Consider the following 22262-nt stretch of genomic DNA (forward strand, 5'->3'; position numbering starts at 1 on the left):
TAAAGCAGTATAACCCACTGAGTGTAAAGGTGCTTCAACGGTGGCAACTCCAACAACAGCATGGGTGCCTCTCTGTCTTGCTGGCCAGTGAATACTCCAAACGTGGAGGCCTTTAGTGTAGCCCACTTTGCCTCGGATACAGTCTGTGCTCTGTGCTACCGGGTGTCGGTGGAACGTCTGCTTCTCATCTTCTTTAACAAAGACATTGAGAGACCGATCATCAGGATTCCAGGCGTGGCGTAGCTGAGTCTCAGGACTGGCTGGGGGCATGTCCAGCAATAAATCCAGTCTGGGTGGCCGGCAGAAATCTGGACCTCGCAGTTCTCGTCGCACTGGGCTGCATGAAGGATCCCCGCGTACATCCACGGACTTAATGCTCACTGCAATCCTCTGGCCCATAGTGAGGTGCTTTGAAGGGGAAGGAAATGGGAAGGAACTAAGAATCCTAACAAATGGTAAATCCTGACGTTACCTCATTGGCACAGATATAGTTGCACACACACTCTTCTACCAGGGAGACTGCGACTCCTGAAACACAGACAGCACATGTCTTACACACACGGAACTGACCATTTGCAATTGACAAAAAAAATAACTAATTTACACACACACACACACAATCAAAACCACAAATGTGCATCATCAAATAGTACATTTTCTATAATAGAATACCAAAACAAATTGCAGCTCTTCTTTCAAATCAGCACAGAAGAAATGGCATCAAGTAACCACTGGATCTCCTTTTTCCTTGCAACAGCACACCCTCGTAGACGCCGCATTAATCATTTGCATGCAAGCTTGCACACAAACCAGCACAACATTGTGCAATGACAAAGATTCTACAAATGTAACCATAATTCTAATACGCCAAGACATTATAGCATCACTCAATGCCCCCTGTACACACCATGTGGCTTTCCCATAAACTCTGGCACAGCTGTGCTTCTCAATCCTCTGTAATTTCTTAAAAAGGGAATCTGCGTGATTCTTCCTGAGTAAGTAGTCACACAGAAAAATACATAAGGGCAGCCCAAAACTGTTAATGTTTCACATATAGTTCTATACTGGTATAGTAAAGTAAAATCAACTGATCACCAAACATAAAAAAAATATATCTAATTGTGTTAAATATCAATGTCATATAGATGTTTGTAGCAAACAGAAACTGTTTTGTCAACAAGTGTGAAATGTGGTGCTATAAAATTTCATGCTATTTAAGTATGAAACCAAGAACAGCTTTTTGAGAAAAACAAGCTTAAATCAGTTCTCAGCACCAGGGGACCAACAGAGGATTTTAAATGAAGAAACAAAGGATTGTCATGTTAAAATTGCTTCCAGAATTTCAGTGTTGGGAAATAATTTAATAGGTGATGACTCTGAACGATCGTGGGAACACTGAGCACTGAACACTGATAAAATGTAAGACAGAAAGTATAAGAGAAAAAAAGCGTTAAGAAGGGGCCTGTGAAACGACAGCTTACCATAAAAGCATTTCACCGAGCAGTCAAGAGTCTCTCACACAGAAATGTGAACACACAATCACAGCTGCCAAGTGAAAGAGTGGGAATACAGTCCTCAGTCCAAAAGAAGGTCAGTAAACAGTCAACAGCAAGACGATTGTGCGATGGGACACGGACAGCAAAGAGTGTGTGCGTGTGTGTGCGCGTGTGTCATGAGTCAGTAAGTTCCAGCTTGTGACGCAAGGATGGAGAAAAACAGCCTGGCTTCCCGGTTAACAAGAAAACAGCTGCTGGAAGGACCCAGACAATGAGGAAGGGAGAAGAGGAGGGCTTACAGAGGAGCGCACTTTTGGACCCAAATAGTATAAAAGCAGCTACTCCTTAACCGCTTTGCAGCAGATGCATAGAGATTTTAGAGATGTATTCTCCTGTCCTTCTCCCTGTCAGACAGAACTCAAAGAAGCAGGACATTGTTATTTCCAAAGTACGCATTTGCACAGACGATGCAGCTCAGCCACACTAAATGAATTAACAAATTGGATGTGTGGTGATGTCAGCGCAATAGCGACAATTGCTTTCAACAAAAGGGACATAGGCAGTGAGTCATGGGTGTTAAACTTCTCACGATGGTTACAGGTGAGCACAGGACAGTGAATTTGTCAGGAACCAGCCGCATTAGATGGCCAGCGTGAAAGAGCCTTCATAAATGCATCACTAAATACAATCAAGACATAGAAATAACTCAACTCACAGTTTACCAACATGTGCCATATTTTGGAAACTGAAGAAAATGTGGGCTTGATGTTTCTGACCAACCATTACACTTGGGACACTTGCAATTAACAAATTCTGCAAGTATAGCTGTGTATTAATAAAATTTGGGGTTATTCCTGCATATAAAATTTGGAGGCGGTCTGCAATTGGAAGTCCTGCAAATGTGACTGCTCATTTTGATGAGTTTCTAAATTATTGTTTCTTAACCTACTCGGTCTGACCTATGCTTGGCTTTTCAAAGATGTCATGTCAAATAACCAAATATTTTTCACAAATAGGCGGCGATAAGGAGAGGTGAAACAGCCCTCATGATTCCAGGTACTCAAAAATTATCATTCATTTTCCTGATTAGATGTCACCATTTGTCAGGTGTGACACTTGAAAGCTACATAAAATAATTCCTCTAGCTTGCCTTTGCTATTTGCTTTCGTCCTTCCACTAAACTTGCATAGGTCAATGGTGATGGTGAGTATTAAAAACAAACAAAACAACTAGCAAAGAAAGACATCTCCACTTCATAATGAATGACCAACGGGTTTTCCCATCTAGATACTCAACATTTTATGACTTAAATGTTAATTGTGCATCGCATCACACTTTCTCACTGCATATATACTGGTCTATGAAACAAAGTGACGTCGGAACTACATTAGCGGTTTTGCCGGCTAAAACAACACACTTGAGTAAATCTGTCTTTTTGAACAGTGATCATTTTGAACGGCAACTTTCAGGCTATCAGCATCAAAATGCTTCATTTGCAACTTCTTGGCTCTTGTCTTCTCTAGCACCTTCCACCAGAAATTCCTTTGGGGACATGAGACTGACAGAAGAGAGGTGTGAGTTTATTTACACAAATACCTGCGCCAACGTTACACAGGTTTTTAACTAGACTTTCCAGTCAGTTTCTAAACGGTCAATGAGATGATCGCTCCTTGATTTCTCCATTTGATGGAGACGTCTACGAAAGATGCTGCCACATTCTTGCGTCGCATAATCGTATAGGTGCCTGATATTTTTTTTTTTTTTACTGCCAACACAAATGTCCATTTTATGCTTTGCTTCAAGTGGGAGTAAATTATAATTAAGCGTGAACAAGAGAATACAGCCCATAACATGCACCACAAAGCACACTGTTCACAGAAATACAAATAGTTAAAAAAAAAATAAGGATATGAATTCAATGACTTTTTTTAGATAAATATTAAAAGCTATATATGTTATATAGCAGCACATTTTAAAACAGTCAGCAGCTCTAAGGAAGACAAGACAATTGCGGTCTTTACTACTTTCATTTGTGCAAATCAAGAACTTGATATGAAAAAGAACTGAAGAACTAAATAAGGATAGGACTTGTCGCAATGAGGATATTTGCAAATTGAGATGTCTTGCACTGTATAATTGTCAGAAAAGACATTTCGTTGAGGATTACTCGGCGGATTAGGTTTACCAAACTCAAATTCAATAGTATGACAATTGCAATGAAACAGGTTCTCGCTGGGCGACTTGAGAAACAGCTTTGTACTTGAAATACCCACCAGGTGGTTTTTGACTAGCACCTTAAAATATTTAGCAGCCATTAGAGATTAGTTGTGTGTTCCATTGATCCGGTTTCACAAGCCAAGAAACAACTCCTTTGGAGTTTCTTGGCTCGTGATCACACACCAGCTAACTTTTCAACATACCTTTTGTCAAAACACCATTTGCTAAATACAATATAATGTGCAGTTTTTTTCCTAAGAAACTCTAAATAAGACAATGAAGCCAGTACTTGACAATATAAAATAAACAGAAATGGCCCTATCTGAATTAATATTAGGCCTGCCTCATGCTCAGTGAGTGACCAAACGCAACTGAACAGGACAATCTCGGGAGACAGACGACTCAGACCTGCACACTATGCCCAGGCATACCCAGGTAACTGTGGCGAAAGTACAATGTATATTTCAAAGATTGGAAACAGGTGACAAATAAAAAAGCGGATATTTGGGAGGTTGTCAGTTTCATTCCCTGTGCATATTCATGACAGAAATGCAGCATGCTTTGCTTTTTCAATAGAAATATAATGGTGGAATATTTTTTTTAATATTTACTCCTGAACTGAGTCACCATTCGCAGCCATCGTCTGACGATGTTTTCTGAAACCCACCCATTACAGGTAGTCTCATAATATGTTGGGAAAAAGGAAACCATAATCTAGGTAAATAAGTTTTAGTTTGGTCAAGTTTCAAATCATTCCTAGGACAGGAGGTTTTCTCTCACCCAAATAACCTAATTCACAACAGCTTTACTTTAAAGAACATTGCTTTAAATCACCAAATATGTAAATGATCCAACATGGAACCTAACTAGTTTCAAAAACTGACATTGCTGTGAGTGTAACTCTTCAACGAAAGCAAAATATTTTGGTGCCTTGAGTAGTGGTGCCAAGTATTATTAGTTCTGTGATGAGTCTTGTAACTCAAAACACTCAAATGATTGTTCCCCATTGAAATGAACTGAAATGCCATAAACTGTTCTGGCCTCCCATAGTAAAACAAAAATCTGTCTGTATTTTTTATTCCGAAAAATATTGTACACTACTGCACTTTATAAAAACAGTGTCATCATTAAATGAAATTTAGAAAAATTAGAATAAACATTTAGAAAAATTAAAATAAACAGCTTGAGCGTCACGGCAGTATAACACTAAATAGTGAAGCAGGGGCAAAAAAAGAGGAATAGACAATATAACTATTTATATAGCTGCTACTACTACTACTAGTGATTCAGTAAGATGGTAGAATTGGGGGTGCTATGATCAAGGTTTTATGATTCAATTTCCAAAACCAAGAATGATAACGTGAGAGCTGGCAATACCAATTCCGACCCCATGGATTACCTGCACATTTTTCAATTTTAGAGGTGCCCACTCACTATTATTTTAAAAATCAAATAATCTGCCAAGAAAAAACATTGTAACCAGAATACCATCCCTTTTTATACAAAAATGGGATGAGGTTTCAAATTGACAGTGCAGAAAATGCTCAAATTTTAGTAGTATATTGGGATTCAGTTCAAGGTTTGGTCTGTAAGGTGCAGTGATGAGGAATAGGGGGGGATGTTACACCGCACAGACAGGCTGCTCTCATTTGGCTGCAGGCGGCAAAGTACGAGCAGGATGTGATCGGTTTTTTTTGTGATTGGCACTGATCGACAAATGCCGATCACGTACTTCTCCATGGAAATCGGACGTTCGATTAGAGCACAAGTATCCCCAATATTAGTAATTTTGCAAAGAGGATAAAGAGCCCAAATGTTCAGGTTTTTTTAATGATAGATTTGTAGAAATAGTGTTGTATCATTGTTGAAAATATGAGACATTGACACCATTAGTGTCTTCACGCAGATGACTATCATTAAAGTAGATACAAAACGTAAAATTAACGGTTATGTGAGCAATTGTGTTATTTCAGAAGCGTGGCTCAAAATAATGACCCTGCGCATTTATCATTCAGTATCAAAATAGGGAGCTCTCATTTTGGTTTTGTGCTCTTTTCAAAGCCAAAATATTAAAATGACAAGAACTGCAATAGTTTGGAAGTAACTGCGCCCGTAAAAATAAATCGGTAGGTTTGGAGTAAAAAAAAAAACCTTTAAGCTCACAAAAACAGAGTTAAGCAATCATGTTTGACACAAGTTGAATCGTCGTGAACAGCTGAGAGTTTTTAAACTTACCAGAAGCAGACGCTACCTGTCCTCCGTGGCTCTGACAAAACTCAGCAACTCGGAGAAGTCACACCAAACAAATGTCCGTTGCTCCAAAAAAAACAAACAAGTTCCAACACGCCTCAGGTAGCTAACAACTAGAGTCCTGAAAACAAACGTAAAACGTGCTTGATAACACAAACCCGCTAACAAGATAGACAAGGCAAAGTAATCAAGCGGCTTTCTTTGTCTCCGTCTCGTCCGTGGACCAGGATTTACAGCGTTATCACCGTCCAGGCGTCCATGTGTGATTCGCTGCCGCTGATTGGCCGCAGGTTGAGAATTACCAAAAGGTGACTGGTGTCAAGTCATCTTGAGTAATCACGCCTTGTCCTCTCGCGATGTTTGCACAGTTCCCGCTGTAACCAATAGATATCTATGGTAACCGCGGTACAACGGCACTTTGTTTTGGATGTATTGTCTATATAAGCAACTTCGTGTTTGAGTCCAACCTAACGGCGGACATTAGAGAATATCATGAGCGGCGTCGCAAAAATGAATGCGCGTGTCTGTTGAACCACAAACAAACATGGCACAATTAACAAGATTAAGTGAATCTTTACGGACTAAATGTATTTAGGCATCTGAAATACACATGAAAATCGTGGCTGTTTGTGGAAAGCTTTTGGAGACAAATCTCTCCCCATAGAAATAAAATACAGAAAATTTCAATAAAGGCAGCGTTTTATTACGTTTCCGTATAGTAGTCTGGTTTCTCAAGAAAATCTGGGGAAAAAATGTTTCCCGCTTATCACTTTGTGGACCATGTTTATTTGAAGGGGTCCTACCATGCTAAATCATCTTCTTAAAACTTTCAGCCATGTCAAGATGTTAATTCTTTAGCAAAAAAAATCACCCAAATCCAGCCATTGCAAATGTGAGGTAGGAAAAGTAGAATTTTACATTTATTTACCAATTTACCAACCCTTTGTACTAATTAGGTCCTCATTTTAATGGTTTAATAATTAAAAGGCAAACATCACAAAAACATTTAAAGCTTATGAAAATAAATTGAGAATCAGCAATTCGATGATACGTCTACCCTAATTATTAGTAAGTAAAGGATCAAACCCGGTATCGGATTGATAACAAAATAGTCAGTACCGCCTTGTGGGACAGAATCTTTGGGACTGTTGATGCGGTGGTATTTAATTATTCTTTTCCTCCACTTTTCCCCAAGAGACCACAAGGGAGCATCCTATTAATCCATTCACAATATAGACAGCGAACTTAACTGTGAAGAATTAAGAGTTGTTTGTGTCATTGCGCGATAATTTTTAATTAATGGCCTGTTAAAGAGTATGCAAAACGGCGTGGGCTCTGATTGGCTGTTTAGTGAGCAAAAGTAAACCACTGCATGAGACAGACCTACACCATAAGCGTAGCCTTGGCAAATACAATGCATTGTCCAGTGAATAAAGTTCAGCAAAAGGTTGAACCTGCTTTTATTGTGTGTGTTGAACAAGGTTCTGGATATGAGTAAATCGTATTTCATGAAAACTGATTTTGGAAGGAATGACAAACAATGACTTTTCAGTTACAAAGAAGACGCCAGGACCATTTTCTTATGCCTGTACATCCTTGACCTACCTACCAATTTCTATGTTGCATTATTGAGATGTGACCATATCAATGATATCATTGCTTATGTGTATGTATGTGATGTGATATTTGGTTTGGCTTCCGTTGATGCAACGTGAATGCTGAAGTTGCCGCGTGACTCACAATGCAAGTCTCTCAACTCTTTGACATTCTGAGATAAGAAATGCAAGGCAGCATACTGGTCAACCAGTGCCACCTGCTGATCAAAGCCTGTATTAAAATACTTGTCCCCCTTGAAGACATGAACACAGCGTACTTGCACTCTTTCCAGTTTATTGAGTCACTTGTTCAACAAAACAAGTCATGACGATGCATAGACAGAGCCACACTTAAAGTAGGCTCATCAACAACAGCAACATGGAAAAAGGTCAGCAGGAAAAAGGCAACAATTTATTTAAAAATTTTAAAACCTGCAGTTCCTTAACTGAGTGCATACATATTTCTTAGTCTCTTACTCTGAGGACATGACTGAATAACGTCAGACTGTCCTTTAGGCAAGCACGCACAACACGCACATTCACAAACACACAATGCAAACATGGGTGCAAAACAATATCCATTGGATGAAGGGGAGAATGCATGAACAGCAGGCAGACATGCTGTACAATATAGTAAAAAAAAAAATGCATACTTTATTATATTATTATATTTCCACTTCAGGTTAATTTCGCTAAAAGTAAAATGGCATTCTTCTCCTCATTGCAGTGAGCAATGCAAATGAGCCAATCAGCCCTTCCCCTGAAGCTAGGCCGTTAGAATTTTTCATTATGTGGCCAGTTTGAGCCAAGTTAAGGTGACTGATCACAGTAAAAATGGACAGATTCACTGGTTGTGCATTGTCAATTTGTTTTCAGGGTTATAGCTAGTGACAAAATTCAATACGTTAATACTTTTGTATCAGTCTTCATCTTTAACAGCTGTTAAATATTGAATGACCTTATATATAAACAGCAATGAACTTCACTCATGTAAAATGTATAAAGAGCCTGCGCAACAATTATAACGTGTATTTATTATTGTGCGTATAAGACAGTCATATTACTTCCTAATTCATCAACACAGACTGCCCCTCAAAATTCCAGTGGATACCGGAGGATTGTCCTCAACAAGTGTGGATTTTTTAAAAGCAAAAAAGGGAGGAGTAAAAATTCAACAAAAACATTGCGTGACACTATGAGTACAGGTAGGGAAATCATATTTTCACAACTAGGGAGAAAATTCTCTCTCCAATAAAGATGACTGGATGGTTACATTTGCGTTACCAGTCAGACAAACAGAATTATATTATTTAGGCAACTATTTAATACATCAATATTACAATTTGTTAAAACTAGTTCATTTGTGACTATTTATTAAAGAAAAAACAGTGACAGTGTTTTACTTACTCAAACCTGCATATTTACATTCCAGTAGCTACATAGCAGGCCAAGTAATATGGTTTCGTTTGGCGATTCGAACACACAGAATACTGATGGATATTATTAGTCCTGTACTCTAACTCAAGCATCAACACATATTCTCCTGGTTTTATGTGGGGATGAGATTGTTCTAACAGCAAGAGAAAAAGGGTTAGGTGGTTGCAAAATCCAAGTTGACACTACTATATATTCACAACGAAACCTACATTTCCTTAAGTGCCCGAACAATACCTGTGTGCGATGAAATTACTTCACATTGTGAAGAGTTCTATTAACCAGAGCTTCACATCGCCAACTACAAGCACATGTGCATCTGAATCTACTAATCTTGTTTTTACACAAGGCACATTCCCAACCACATTTGACTCAAATTACTTCATTTTGAATTTGACCGTACAAAGAACCGATCAGAGATCTGGACTTTAAAAGAAGCGTTACTTATTAAGTGCGACTACAACTTTCCAAATTAGTATTGTGGGTGTGGGAGTAGCATCATTAGTAATGGATGAGGGAAGGCTGGTTTGAACTGCATGATCCAAAATCAATGGGTATCATTCAAACTTCCTTGAGCCTTTGGCGAATAAAGAAAACCTGCCATCACTCTGACAGTCAAGATGCTGCCTCTGTCATCTTTGTTGTAGCTTATCAGCAGTTTGTCCACATTTTTTTCATCTTTCCAACACTGAACAAGGGCTGGATTACAAGGGCGAGTTATAGTAAAGGAGTGCAGACATTAACCATTCAGGATGTAGACCACCATCTCATATGTGCACATCATGATGGCGGTGTTGGGGATTTGTCGTACCAAGTGTGTGGTGAGACCGCGGTACAGGGCGCGAAATCCCTCCTCTTTGGGAACTTTCACTAAGGTCTGGAAGAAGGAGCGATATTTGGTGCCCTCCTCACGTAGTCGAGTGCGGATTACTTCTGCAAAGGATTGCACAAAAGAGGTTAAAGCAAATCCATAGACAAATCAGCTGAGTCATGCAATTATTATTATTATTATAATTATTTTAATCATGCTCACCATGAGGATAAGCAATGGATGTGGCACATGTCTTGGAAGTGGCAGCAGCAAGCATCATCCCCACAAAGTCTGAAGCAACCTTGGATACCTCTTCTTGCTCGTCCATATTCTGGGGGGCTTTGGCCTCCAACAGCCGCCGTTTGATGTTTTCATAGATCACAAAGTGGATCACAGTCTCTGAGATGCCAGCATAAGATGCTGACATGCCCCTGTAAAAGCCTCTGAGGCCATCAGACCGATACACCCGGCGCACACATTCAAACGCACTCATCCTACGTTCCCCTCGATTTCTGAAAGACAAACAAAGGAAAAAAAAGGGGGTTTAACCACAGGTGAGTCAAATGATTAAACTTTTTGGTGTCTTGTGTTATGTGTTTAATTGATCGTATCTCGTTCTTCTCAAAGATAGTGTACTCATTTATAGTGTTTATGTAATGTACTGTGCATGTTCCATGTTATAGATGATGTATCAGTTTGTTAAAAGTCAACCAGATTTTTATATCTGCACCAGATAGAAAGGTCAGTCTCGCTGTGACATCATGATGTTGACATTTCACCTGGCATCCAGCTGTAGACGAGTCTTTATCAGCCATATTGGATTGGTTGCAGTAATGGCTGTAAAACCTGCAGAAAGGTAAAAAAATGCTTGAGAAGAAATGGATATGCAGCCAGTGACCAAATAGGTTGTCAAAAAAACAACTTTAATAATGACAGTAGTTTTTAATAGAGCTACACTGATATGTTTTTTTTTAGTGCCAATACGATACAGATTATTATAATCGATAACCTATAATTTGAGCCATTATTCTTTTACAGTAAAAAGGAAAATATTGACGTCAAAGTCGAAAAGAAATAAAAATAATATTATAAGGCGGCGTGGTAGATGACTGGTTAGCATGATTGCCTCACAATACAGAAGTGCAGGGTTTTATTCCAGCTCCGGCCTTCCTGTGTGGAGTTTGAATGTGCTCCCTGTGCCTGCGTGGCTTTCCTCTGGGTACTCCGGTTTCCTCCTGCATTCCAAAAAGGTTGATTGGACACTCTAAATTGCCCCTAGATATGAGGGTGAGCGCGGATGGTTGTTCGTCTATGTGTGCCCCGTGATTGGCTGGCAACTAGTTCAGGGTGTCCCCCGCCTACTGCCCGAAGATAGCTGGGATAGGCTCCAGCACCCACGCGACCCTTGTGAGGAAAAGCGGAACAGATAATGGACGGATGGATTAGATTACGTTGAACAATTTTCAGACTTGCATCATGTTGTCATCAAGTATTATTATTATTATCATTATAATATCTGCCAGGATGGCCGAGTGGTCTAAGGCGCCGCGTTCCGGACCCAGTCTCCCCAGGAGGCCTGGGTTCGAATCTCGTGGCTGCCCGGATGGCCGAGTGGTCTAAGGCGCCGCGTTCAGGACCCAGTCTCCCCAGGAGGCCTGGGTTCGAATCTCGAATTTCCCCATTGTGGGACTAATAAAGGCATTATTATTATATTTCTGACAATATCCATGTTGTATCCTATGTTGTAAAACTTCTAACAAAGTCCAGTGAACTCCCAAGGTCTTCAGCATGTTTTTAAAAGTTAAATGAAAACTTAAAAAATGGCTACCTATAGTTTTCTACATTAAACAAAGTTCTCCAAAATAAGAAAATGACATAAATGTGAACTTTCTTTGTTTAGATTTCATATAAAACAAAAGGTGCAGTGTTCAAACGGGTCAGCAGCATTTCATAGCCTAAACTGAAATTTTAAATCAATAGTTTCTTGAAGTTAACACACTATTTAATTGATTTATTATCCGCGGTCAGATATGGAAGAAAAAAAAGGCGTGTTAATGAATATTGACTCTGAAAATCGGCCTGGCCGAAAGTCTAACCCTAGTTTTTAACAAATGTGAAAAAAGGTATGAACAAAGGCAAAAATTTGACAAAAACTTGAAAAGGATGCTGTGGAGTGGTATTTGGCTTAATTTCACAGACAAAAATAAATACTAGTACTGTAATTGTCTATTAAAATCACCCTAGTGTGATTGACTGGCAGACAGTCTCAGGCAGGCGTGGGCAAACTACGGCCCAGGTGGCCACATGCAACCCGTTAAACTTGAAAAAAAATGAAATGAATAAACCTTGTTAATGTTTTATTTTCTAAATACTGTGGTTTTTCAAAGACATATATTGCTGTAATGCTTTTGTTCACTTTCATTTAAAATTAAATGTATTTTTTTTCTCCGATGAGGTGAGGTTACCAAAACACTCCATCCATCTTCTCCTTCCCTTCTGTCATATTTTCGAACCCATTGTGGCCCGCCAACCAAAATGTTTGCCCACCCCTGGTCTCGGGTGTACCCTGCCTCAGGCCCAAGTCAACTGAAATAGTTTCCAGCTCACCTAGTGGACTAAAGAGGACACGTGGTATTGAAAATGGATGGGTGGGCATCACCCTATCAGCAGTCACTGCAGCCCACTTAGGTCTCAATGCAGTTAGTCAAATTCCTTGCAACTGAGGAGCCAGTGTGAATAATACTGACCTTGCCCGCAAAGGTCTGAGTCATGCGGTGCTAAAAATGGCACTGTAGTGTACCTGTGAGATTCAGCTTTACACAGACAGCTGACATTCAGACTGGAGCTCCAGCACCATGAATGACCCACATTGTAACGTCCCAGCTGGATTGGGGTAGATAAACATTCTTGCAATATTATATGCGTCACAGAAAAATGTCTACCAAATTTGTGAGTGCTCAGCACCGCTTCTTGTACTCATAATACTAATACAATTTTTATCTTCGTTCATTATATTGCTGCTTAACTTTGTAGTTCGTACCTTGCGCAGTTCATTGCAAATCATTTTGCATTTTGTAATTCTTGTTGTTTACTGTTTGAAATAATTATACTTTCTTACTTATGTTATTCTCATTTTTGCACCATCCTCTTTGGCTCATTGGTTTTAAATTTATGAGGCTTTGTTGTATTTGTTATTTGTCAAAGTATACATTTAGAATAACAAACATTAAATAAAAGACAAAAAATATTATTAAAGAAATTAATATTCATTACAATAAACACATACACAAAAGTACATTAAATTGGTACCATCCAGTACCTGGTCCCTATTCACAGCAAATAGCAGGGCTCAAATGTAAATAAGTAATGGTTAAAAAAAAAAAAATAATAATAATAATAATTCCCTTCTGGTTCCTAGAATGTGTTGCATGGTAAATTAATGAATTTATAAGGGCATTAATCCTTGTGATACGTGTGTCTGATTTACCGGCCAATAGTTTTTGTCACATTCTATTTATGTTGCAATGAGGATTAATTGGTTTGGATCAAGGGTGGAGAAATATATTAACATTTCTTAAACATACTGTGACTTCGGGATGTGTGTAAAACAGTGACATCCAGATCAATTTCTTGAACAACTTGCATTGTTCACCTAAGGTAAGCATTGTTTGTAAAAATTAAGACTTGCTTTGATGTGAATGACAAGTCTACAGAATGGCCTTCTCAAAAAATGTCTTTGCATGGTGTAGATTGATTTTTAATTAATAATGATAGCAGTGTTATTTGTGTACAACTGCTGTTTAAAAAAAAATCTAATATCAGTCAATTGGGCAGCTATGGGCAAGTTGTTAAGACTGCCCCCTACCACGGGGAACTCTGGTTCAAGACCACCACGGCTATGGTGTCCTTACAAGACATTGATAACCCTAATTGCGCCCCCCGGGCGTTTAAGCTCCAGCGGGTGCCATTAACAGTGTGTTTGCTGTGATGGGTCAAATGCAGAGGTCAAATTTTGTATGCGCATGTGAGCATAACGGGATGAGTTTATTTATTTCTTTATATTATTTTGGCTGATGTTTGAAGGGCCATAATTGGCCAATTAACTCATTCAATATTAACAGAGTAAAAAAAATGGATCTTTGACGTCTTTAGCCTTCATTGTACTGAAACTTCAACAATTTGGTAAGTAAAACAATAAGATGTGTCTTATGCCTGCAATGAGCCAGCGAACAAGTTAAATAAGCAATATGAAAAATGTCATGTTATTCATTCATATGATGACAAACATCTGATACATGTAAAAAAAAAAAACACAACCTAAACATCGGCTACTGTCGTCTTTGGTGTACCACAACTGACTGTGGCCTTTTCACAGTCTCACTGCAGACAATATATCTGAGACAACCCGCACACGTAGGACATGAAGAAAAGGTGCCAGATAAATAACCGTAACGATCAAACGATTTAGCATTGAGCGATTCCCATAAGAACATATGGACAAACCGTAACATTTGGCAGCTCCGTGAGTCTAATCTCGACTAGTTTTCTAACCTTACCCATATGGTACAAGCAGAGTCGACATTTCCCTGCAATTCATTTTTGGTGCGTACAGTAGTCTAGAAAAGGTCACTGGGTTGAAAAAAAAAGCATTAGCAAGTGAGGATGAGTGAGCTTGCCCATATACCTGCCATTCCAGCTGATACCATGTGAACCTGCGTGGAGTCAGGTTCCAGTACATTGTTCAATTTCTCTTTGGCTGTGGAGTAAGCAGCAAAGTATATGGCTCTGTTGACACAAAACAAAAAGGTTGAGTGTATCTGACATCACTACATAGTAAAACAGTTTGATTTAGGCAATTATTCTGCGGAAATTCTATTAGTCTCATTCAACGATATGCGCCTCCAACAAGTGCATGATAATGCATTACGTCTCAATTTACCCTGAAGGTTTAAGAGCCCATATTCTGAAATTTATTTCCAGTATTTTCTCATGAGCCACATTCAATTTCATCATATCCATATACTCAAGTGAAAAGACCCACATGTGTACATGCCCTTAATCTACCAAACCAGCTAGTGTCAACATTGGCTAGTGAGTCGACAGCACAAAGGTAAACAAACAGCCTTCACAATACTAACTGAGACCTTGCCACCTTTTAACGGTAAACTTAATTTGCTCCATGTTGTTGGAGTAAGCTCCAGAAAGAAAAAGCCTGACGAAAATTAGGACAAACAAATCCAAATTAAGGAAAACTGCATCGATCCCAATCCTGGGCAATCGATCACTGCACCCAAAGTTGTTATCAACTCACCTGGAAGGTGCCACACCCACCAAATTTGGTCCCAAGCCTCTGAAGAGTGAGCGGGGTCCTTCCTTCTCTAATATTAATCTGAAAATAACATGGACACAGAAAAAGAAGTGTGACACTACAGATTGCATCCATATTTGATAGCATTACCTTTTACTGAGGAGCATGCATATTTCTGCTTGTGTCAGATTGTCAAGTTCTGCTTCATGTATCCATTGGTCTCATCAAACTATGTATATTTGCCAGCGATAGAGAGGTATCGCCAAGCTTTGTGTGAATAAACTAACATAGAGCTTTCTATGAACAAACCTTTCAATAGCAAAGTGTACACTCTTCATTAAAAAAAAGTAGATGGGTTCATAAAATAGAACAAATGACATTGCAAACTTGCTGCCCACCTTTTTATTTTGCACGTTCTGAAAAGTATGTTACCGAGGATAATGGGTTGAACGTCTCATGAGTGAACGACTTACATTGGCAAAACAACGATTATAAATATGTTATGTTTCATTCAGCAGAATTAAGTAGAATTTCTCTTTATAAAGGAGTGTAGAAGAGATGGGCTGCAATTTGTTCATCAATGTGAGGTCGATTGCGTTGCGGTGAAACACTGCAGCTCAACAATCGTGGTATGATATGATATATGATATGATATTAATGGGCACAAAAGGTTTCGACATTTTAAATGCACGTTGTCGCCACCCTATAAGAGATTGCATTTTGTAACAAAGATAATAATTCTGGTACACATGATGACACCGGCTGGAAACTTTGCTTTAAGCATCTTCTTTCTCTAAGACAAAAATCACCATGGGTGCCAGTTACTGTCCATTACCATGGCAAGCAAGCGCAACATTAAATGCTAACTTCTCATGCATCGTTGTGCGTATGACTCCTGTGCTGGTCCCCTTCTTCTCCACATCGTGGTCTATGGGGATGTCGAAAGTGCGCAGCACCTCGTCCAAGTTGGTGATGTGGTTGGGCTGGATATGTTTGTCTGCAATCTTTTTACTGGAGTACAAGAGGAAGAGAACCACCTTTTTGTTGTAATCCGCCAGAAGTTGCTGCACCACGCTCGTCTTTGCCCGGATGGATAGATGGCACCGTTTGATTAAAACAAAAGCACCAAGACGGACATCCTTGAAAATATTCAATTTTCTTTTCTTTTGCGAGCGTTATTGCCCTCTGTTGAATAGTGTCTGTAGAGACGCTTCTCCAGGCAGTTATTTGATCATTTATCCAATGCTAGAGTTGATCTTCCAACTCAGGCCAGCTCGCCTTGTTTCCTACTGGGGGCGTGCCTTTTGGGTCGTCTTTCACGCCCAACATTCACCATTTAACATCCGCCTTTCCTCTATATAAACGTGTCCGCAGGAAATGGTCCCAGTCAGTCCAGCGGCACACACATAGGGCGCGACCCGCTTTATGAGGTTTCACGACTTATGAAAATACGGTATTACATTGCATTTAACATACATTACTGGCAGATGAAAAAAGTGCCTCGAGTACTCAAATTAGTGGATTGAGCCATACATAAATCCAACATATTAGACATCTTATTAAGGACTCACTTGAGACAGTGTAGGGGACCAGGCGGAGACATCCGGGCCACACTGGCACCATTGACGGTACTCAGTTGAACCTCAGAAACATACAGACTGATGGATGATGACTGCAGACGCGTCTTCACTACTTCCAAGGGGCATGTCAATATGGCACCTACCGTGCCACCACATCTGGTATTAAAAAAAAAGGCAAAAAGAAAAAGGTTTTGAATTAGATATGTGGTTACTTCATAGACGGCGTCTCGCTAGATTCGACTGTAACCTTTTTCAGCCGCCATTACGATAATAATGGGAATACCGAGCATCAAGTTTCTATACTGCAGGTCTTCATTAGGGTCATGCTTGAGTTGCGATAAGTGTGTTACAATTAATTTATTAATTGACGATTAATAAATCATCCAATTAATATACTTATATCATTTGACCATCCATTCATTAGCAAATAACTGCTTTTACATTGGAAAGCTATGTTAAACATATTTGCCTATTCTCTGCCATGTTACAGGCCATACCAATAAATAAATCATATATTCAGTTTAGGGAAACATATTCCAATCAGTTTTATCTATAACAAATATAAACATTACTTCCATCCTTAGTATAAATAAGCAGTAATTGACATGTAGCGAAGCCTAAAATAGACTCAGATGTGTATAAAAAAAAATTAGCAGGCCTTCACACTCATCAATACATAGGAAGATCACAGTTTCAAAAACGGACAGGACAAAATCACTCCCTCTCATGGGAAATTACTCAATTGCTGTTTATTTGGTTTTGTTTAATCATTAAACAATGCCAAATAAACAACAATCATCGGTTAATAAAACGTAATTTTAAAATTTACTGACATTTGATGCAAAATTGTTATCGGATGATTGGATTAATCAATGGAATAATTGAAATAATAATCAACACTGAAAATATTTGATAGTGACACCTGGTCGCACCCTATTCCAACTGACTTTAGACAAAAGGCAGGGTTCACCCTGGAGTGGACACCAGCCAATAACAGAACATACAATGTTGCATAATATTACCACTGTCTTAACGGAATTCCAACGATCTATAGCATGCAGGCTAGCCCAGGCAAGAGAATCGGAATGTTTTCTGTTTTCTTGGGAAATGATAACAAGCGCTTCTATTCAATGTCACAGTGGTATAATAGATTTAGGAAAGTGCAAACAGCAGATATTTTTTGTCTTTTTTTTCATTGTCAAGCTTGAGAATGGGATCACTAGACACTGGCAATTGAGTGTGCAGGTAAATTTCTGTTCATTTACCAGTACTCATTTTTGTGTGCAAGAATCACACTAATTATTTTCAGTAATAATTTTGTTGGTAAGCATTCATTGTGTTCATCTATTGATCTTAATTTATTAAACGTTGGAATTGTTAATTTGTAATAAATAATATTACAAATTTTCACAAAATGGAGACCAGGAGGAATGCATTAAATATTTGGAAATCATATTTTTCTGACAAAGAAAAGTGTGTCTTTTAAGCCACATTGTTCAGACTGTTATAGAGCAAATTATCTGAAAAGATTACACATGCGACACAAATCTAAGACAAACCACTGGGTCAGGTCATATAGACAGCATGTTATCGTTATCTTTAGTCAGGGGGTCATTCTCAACACCAAAGATAAGAGTTGTCACCAAAATGTTGTGGTTTTCCTGTACAAGCCTCAGAAAAAGCAACGTATTCATAAAGAAAATCTCAAATGATTTGTATCTGGTAACTTTAAAATGAGCTTTGCATTGAGCAAAATGCATTGTTTCAAAATAAAGTAGCACTAATGGCAGCATAGCCGCTTTTTAATAAATTTGTCAATTGTAAAGAATTCGATAGCATATAAGACTTTATTATTTTATTGTTTCACTTTGAAAGAACAGCGTGGCCGCACGTGTTACATCAGCCGCATATTACCAACCTACGTACTTTTTGACACTTTAAGCGGAAGCCACACGCAACAAAAATGCACTTGACAGTTACATAGAGATTTATATTTCACGTCGATTTAAAAGAGTCCGCGAAGGCGAACCCCCCACCCCTTCATACGTCCACCACAACATGACGTTCCAGCGAAACATTGAAATGTCATTGAAACGTAATGCTTGTTGTTGCTTGATGTTAGGTTGATGCAAAAGCATGGCCGAGAGAAGCAAGTTGACACATGGGCGAAGTGAAGGGATCACTATCAAGCAAGTGAACCGCAACAAAACAGTCATCAAACTGGTTTGGATCTGCGAGGGCAAGCGATGACGGACGATGGCGTGCTGCTAGCGATCGCTCTCGCTGTAGATAGAATGAGAATACACTGTACTCACCCTCCTGCAAACAGATGAACGAGGGTATCTCTTTGACTCATCGTGTCTCATATTCGGGAACCGTCAGCGGGCAACCACGCGGGGGACAACTGGAGTCGGACTGAAACAGAAAAGATGGGCCAATAGACGCCGCACTAACAATACTCAGCGCGTCTGTGTTGTAGTAGAGGTCAGTGGCGGCGAAATATCGACGGCATGCAATAGCTCCACTTGCTAGCTAGCTTGTAAAGCTAGCGCTGTCTTCCGGTGACATAAATCGATGTCAGAGCGACAGGATTGCGTCGCCACCTTCACAAGCGGTAAAATTCTTAATTCGTCATCCTGGCTCACGGTTAAATTCAAGCCGCTCGCGCTGGACAGCACCCGATGGACACAGCACGGCCTGACTGACACCCGTGGATGAAGTCGACTGTCTCTCGTTGAATGGGATACCAACACAAAGGCGGTGATTGGTTCAGGGCTTCCCTAGCCCCGCCCATCACATTTCTTCACGTGAATTGTGCTTTTATTTTGCAGGGCAAAGTTCGTCTGCCTGCTGGAAGAATGCCAAAAGGTGCGCGTTTGACCTCTCTTGTTTTAAGACAGACAAGTTGTTTTTGTAACGTATGCATGGATGTATAACTGCTCTAGTTAAGGGTCAAGATAACTAGTGCATTTACTTTGCCAACTGGATTCCTTCAGTTGAAAATTCTGCAGAATTGCAACTCCTTATAATTGATAAAAACATTTGCTCACATACCAGTGTAACGGATATGTAAAATGTGCTTTTATTATTGCATGTACAGCATTTTGGTATATCCCTGGGGCTGCCCTTGGCCAGATTGGGGCCCTACGTGAAAAATTGCTGCATTTACACGACAGAACATGACAATAAAGACTTTATATTCAATTTTATTCACTCTTTCGATACAGCAATTTGTTACAGTTGTGTTTTTTCCATTCATCCATTATCTGAACCGCTTCTCCTCATGAGGGTCACAGGCGTGCTGGAGCCTATCCCAGCTATCTTCTGGCAGTAGGAGGGGTACACCCTGAACTGGTTCCCAGCAAATTGCAGGGAATACATAGACAAACAACCATCCACGCTCACACTCATACCTAGGGCCAATTTAGAATGTTCAATCAACCAGCCATGCATGTTTTTGGAATGTGGGAGGAAACTGGAGTGCTTGCAGAAAACCCACGCAGACACGGAGAGAACATGCAAACTGCACACAGGAGGGCCGGGGCCGGAATAGAACTCTTCACCCCTGCGCTGCCAGTTGTTTTTTTTTGGGTTTTTTTGCTGTTCGATAGACAATGTTGAATTAAGTGTCACAAAAGAAGCCATGCACAAAGCTGTCACTCATGGACCGGCATGTACTGTGAAACAGCAAATGGCTCATTAGTGCTTTGTTCGCTTTGCCAACCCTTGGTTAATTGGAACAATTAGAAAGGCAATATGTCAATCACGGTAACTTAACATATTTTCAGGAGACAGCGAGTGCATTCGAAAGAATCTGATACTGTCAATGTTATCGCTATGCCTTAGCCTAGCCACTAGAAGTTATCATGCCGCCATATGCTGTCATAGCCCAAACACGGAAAAGGTATGATAATGACTCTGAAGTATCCTTAGGTCTTTTGAAATGACTTGGAGGGAAAACACATTTGAAATCTTAAGGCCCCACATAAAATGGGACATTAATTGAATTTTTAACCATTCTTTGGTCTTTGACACTAATGAATTTGGGAGGAATAATAGCTAGAATAAAGTGATTGATGCTTTTGATGAACGTAAACACTGCCCACAGTTACTTCCAAAACTCATGACCCTGGAGACATGAGTTTTCCAATTTGGGCATGACACAAATCCTTACGTACAAGTCCTAATTTAAATATGACAGCATCTTATTAAACAGGCAGGATCATATGCTGCAGTTTCTTATCAAGTAGTGCCTCATTGTATGAGAGAATTAGGTTTTCCAGGGGTCAATACACTTGTTGACTCTTCTTTTTTTCAAGAAGAGTGCTATTCATCTGGGCCCATTTATGGTTAGTCACAGACAGAGGGACCTTGGTTTACAATGATACAAGATGGCGCAAAATGAAATACCATACCTCGTTAGAAGTCTGATTGGTTTCATGTGTTACCTGCTCTATTGAACCAGCTCTGCTGTTCTCGTCAGAGTCAAATTGGTTCTTGAGTTTTGTGGCAATTGCCAGTCTGAATCTGAATCTGAATCTGGATCTGGATCTGCATCTGGCTCTTTTTTTGGCCTGCTTCATTTCTGACCCTGCCTGTTCTCTCTGTCTGCCTGCCCTATTTTGTAAGTCCCTCTTGTCTTACTTGTTAGAAATTGGAAATTGGGAACTGGATTTTAATTTTGGACTAATAGACACCAGATTACTGTTTTTGGACCTGTTTTAAAATTTGGACTCAGATTTTGGATTGCAATACAATAAAAAACAACTTTATTTATATGGTGCATTTCACAACAGCTCGAGCTGTAACAAAGCGCTTTCCAGACCTCCACTCCTCCCTCTGGCCAATCATTGAACACCCAAGCACATATTTACCTGTGTGGCTTCCAGCCTCTTCACCCTGTGTCACCCTTGGTAGGTTTAAGAAAGTGTCATTCAACACTCCAGCTTTGAGCCTCCACTTTGTTCCCAAAGCCAGACAAGGATTCGTCTCTAAAACTTTGGTGCAATAAAAGTTTTTGTTTTTTTAAACTTCCTTGATATAACCTCGTCGGCACGGTGACCGATTGGTTAGCACGATGGCCTCACAGTTCAGAGGTCATTGAGTCGCTTCTCCTCACACGGTTGCTAGTGTGCTGGAGCCTATCCCAGCTGTCTTTTGGCAGTAGGCGGGGTACACCCTGAACTGTATGCCAGCTAATCGCAGGGCACACAGACAAACAACCATACGCACTCACACTCACACCTAGGGCCAATTTGGAGTGTTCAGTTAACCTACCATGCATGTTTTTGGAATGTGGGAGGAAACCAGCGTACCCAGAGAAAACCCACACAGACACGAGAAGAACATGCAAACTCCACACAGGGAGGCCGGAGCCGGAATCGATCCCGTGGCCTCTGAACTGTGAGGCCATCGTGCTAACTAGACGGCCACCATGCCGCCGTGGTTATATCAAGGAAGTTTAAAAAAAAAAATCTTATTGCACCAAAATTTCAGAGACAAGTCCTTGTCTGGCTTTGGGAACCAAGTGGAGGCTCAAAGCTGGAGTGTTGGCTGACGCTTTCTTAAACC

General features: G+C 39.8%; 2 protein-coding genes across 3 annotated transcripts in view; both read right to left on the reverse strand.

Moving 5' to 3' along the window:
* Positions 1 to 6296, reverse strand: part of LOC148333815 (SPRY domain-containing SOCS box protein 4-like) — an 11439-nt gene extending 5143 nt beyond the window's left edge. Inside the window, exons 1-3 of one of the 2 annotated variants that reach the window (XM_088301394.1) lie at positions 5949 to 6296; positions 473 to 528; positions 1 to 408 (exon numbers count right to left, since the gene is read on the reverse strand). The exon at positions 1 to 408 is cut by the window's left edge and continues 310 nt beyond it. In XM_088301394.1, the coding sequence (XP_088157520.1) occupies positions 1 to 399 (399 nt within the window). In that variant the 5' untranslated portion in view covers positions 400 to 408; positions 473 to 528; positions 5949 to 6296. Of the gene's footprint in view, positions 529 to 5948 lie in introns of both variants that reach the window. The other variant, XM_088301393.1, reaches the window with a different exon arrangement.
* A 1540-nt stretch (positions 6297 to 7836) lies between these two features.
* LOC148333816 (solute carrier family 25 member 36-A) lies at positions 7837 to 19471 on the reverse strand. Its single transcript, XM_088300898.1, has 8 exons — positions 19337 to 19471; positions 19007 to 19106; positions 16683 to 16847; positions 15115 to 15192; positions 14488 to 14588; positions 10583 to 10649; positions 10026 to 10315; positions 7837 to 9925 (listed from the first exon to the last, which is right to left on the reverse strand). Exons 2-8 carry the CDS (start codon positions 19045 to 19047, stop codon positions 9732 to 9734), a joined length of 936 nt encoding a protein of 311 aa, XP_088157024.1. The 5' UTR covers positions 19048 to 19106; positions 19337 to 19471; the 3' UTR covers positions 7837 to 9731.
* Between the last annotated feature and the right edge of the window lie 2791 nt (positions 19472 to 22262).

The sequence above is a fragment of the Idiotropiscis lumnitzeri genome, chromosome 7, assembly GCF_059441095.1.
Source record: "Idiotropiscis lumnitzeri isolate Australia: NSW breed Sydney's pygmy pipehorse chromosome 7, RoL_Ilum_1.0, whole genome shotgun sequence".
Lineage (NCBI taxonomy): Eukaryota > Metazoa > Chordata > Actinopteri > Syngnathiformes > Syngnathidae > Idiotropiscis > Idiotropiscis lumnitzeri.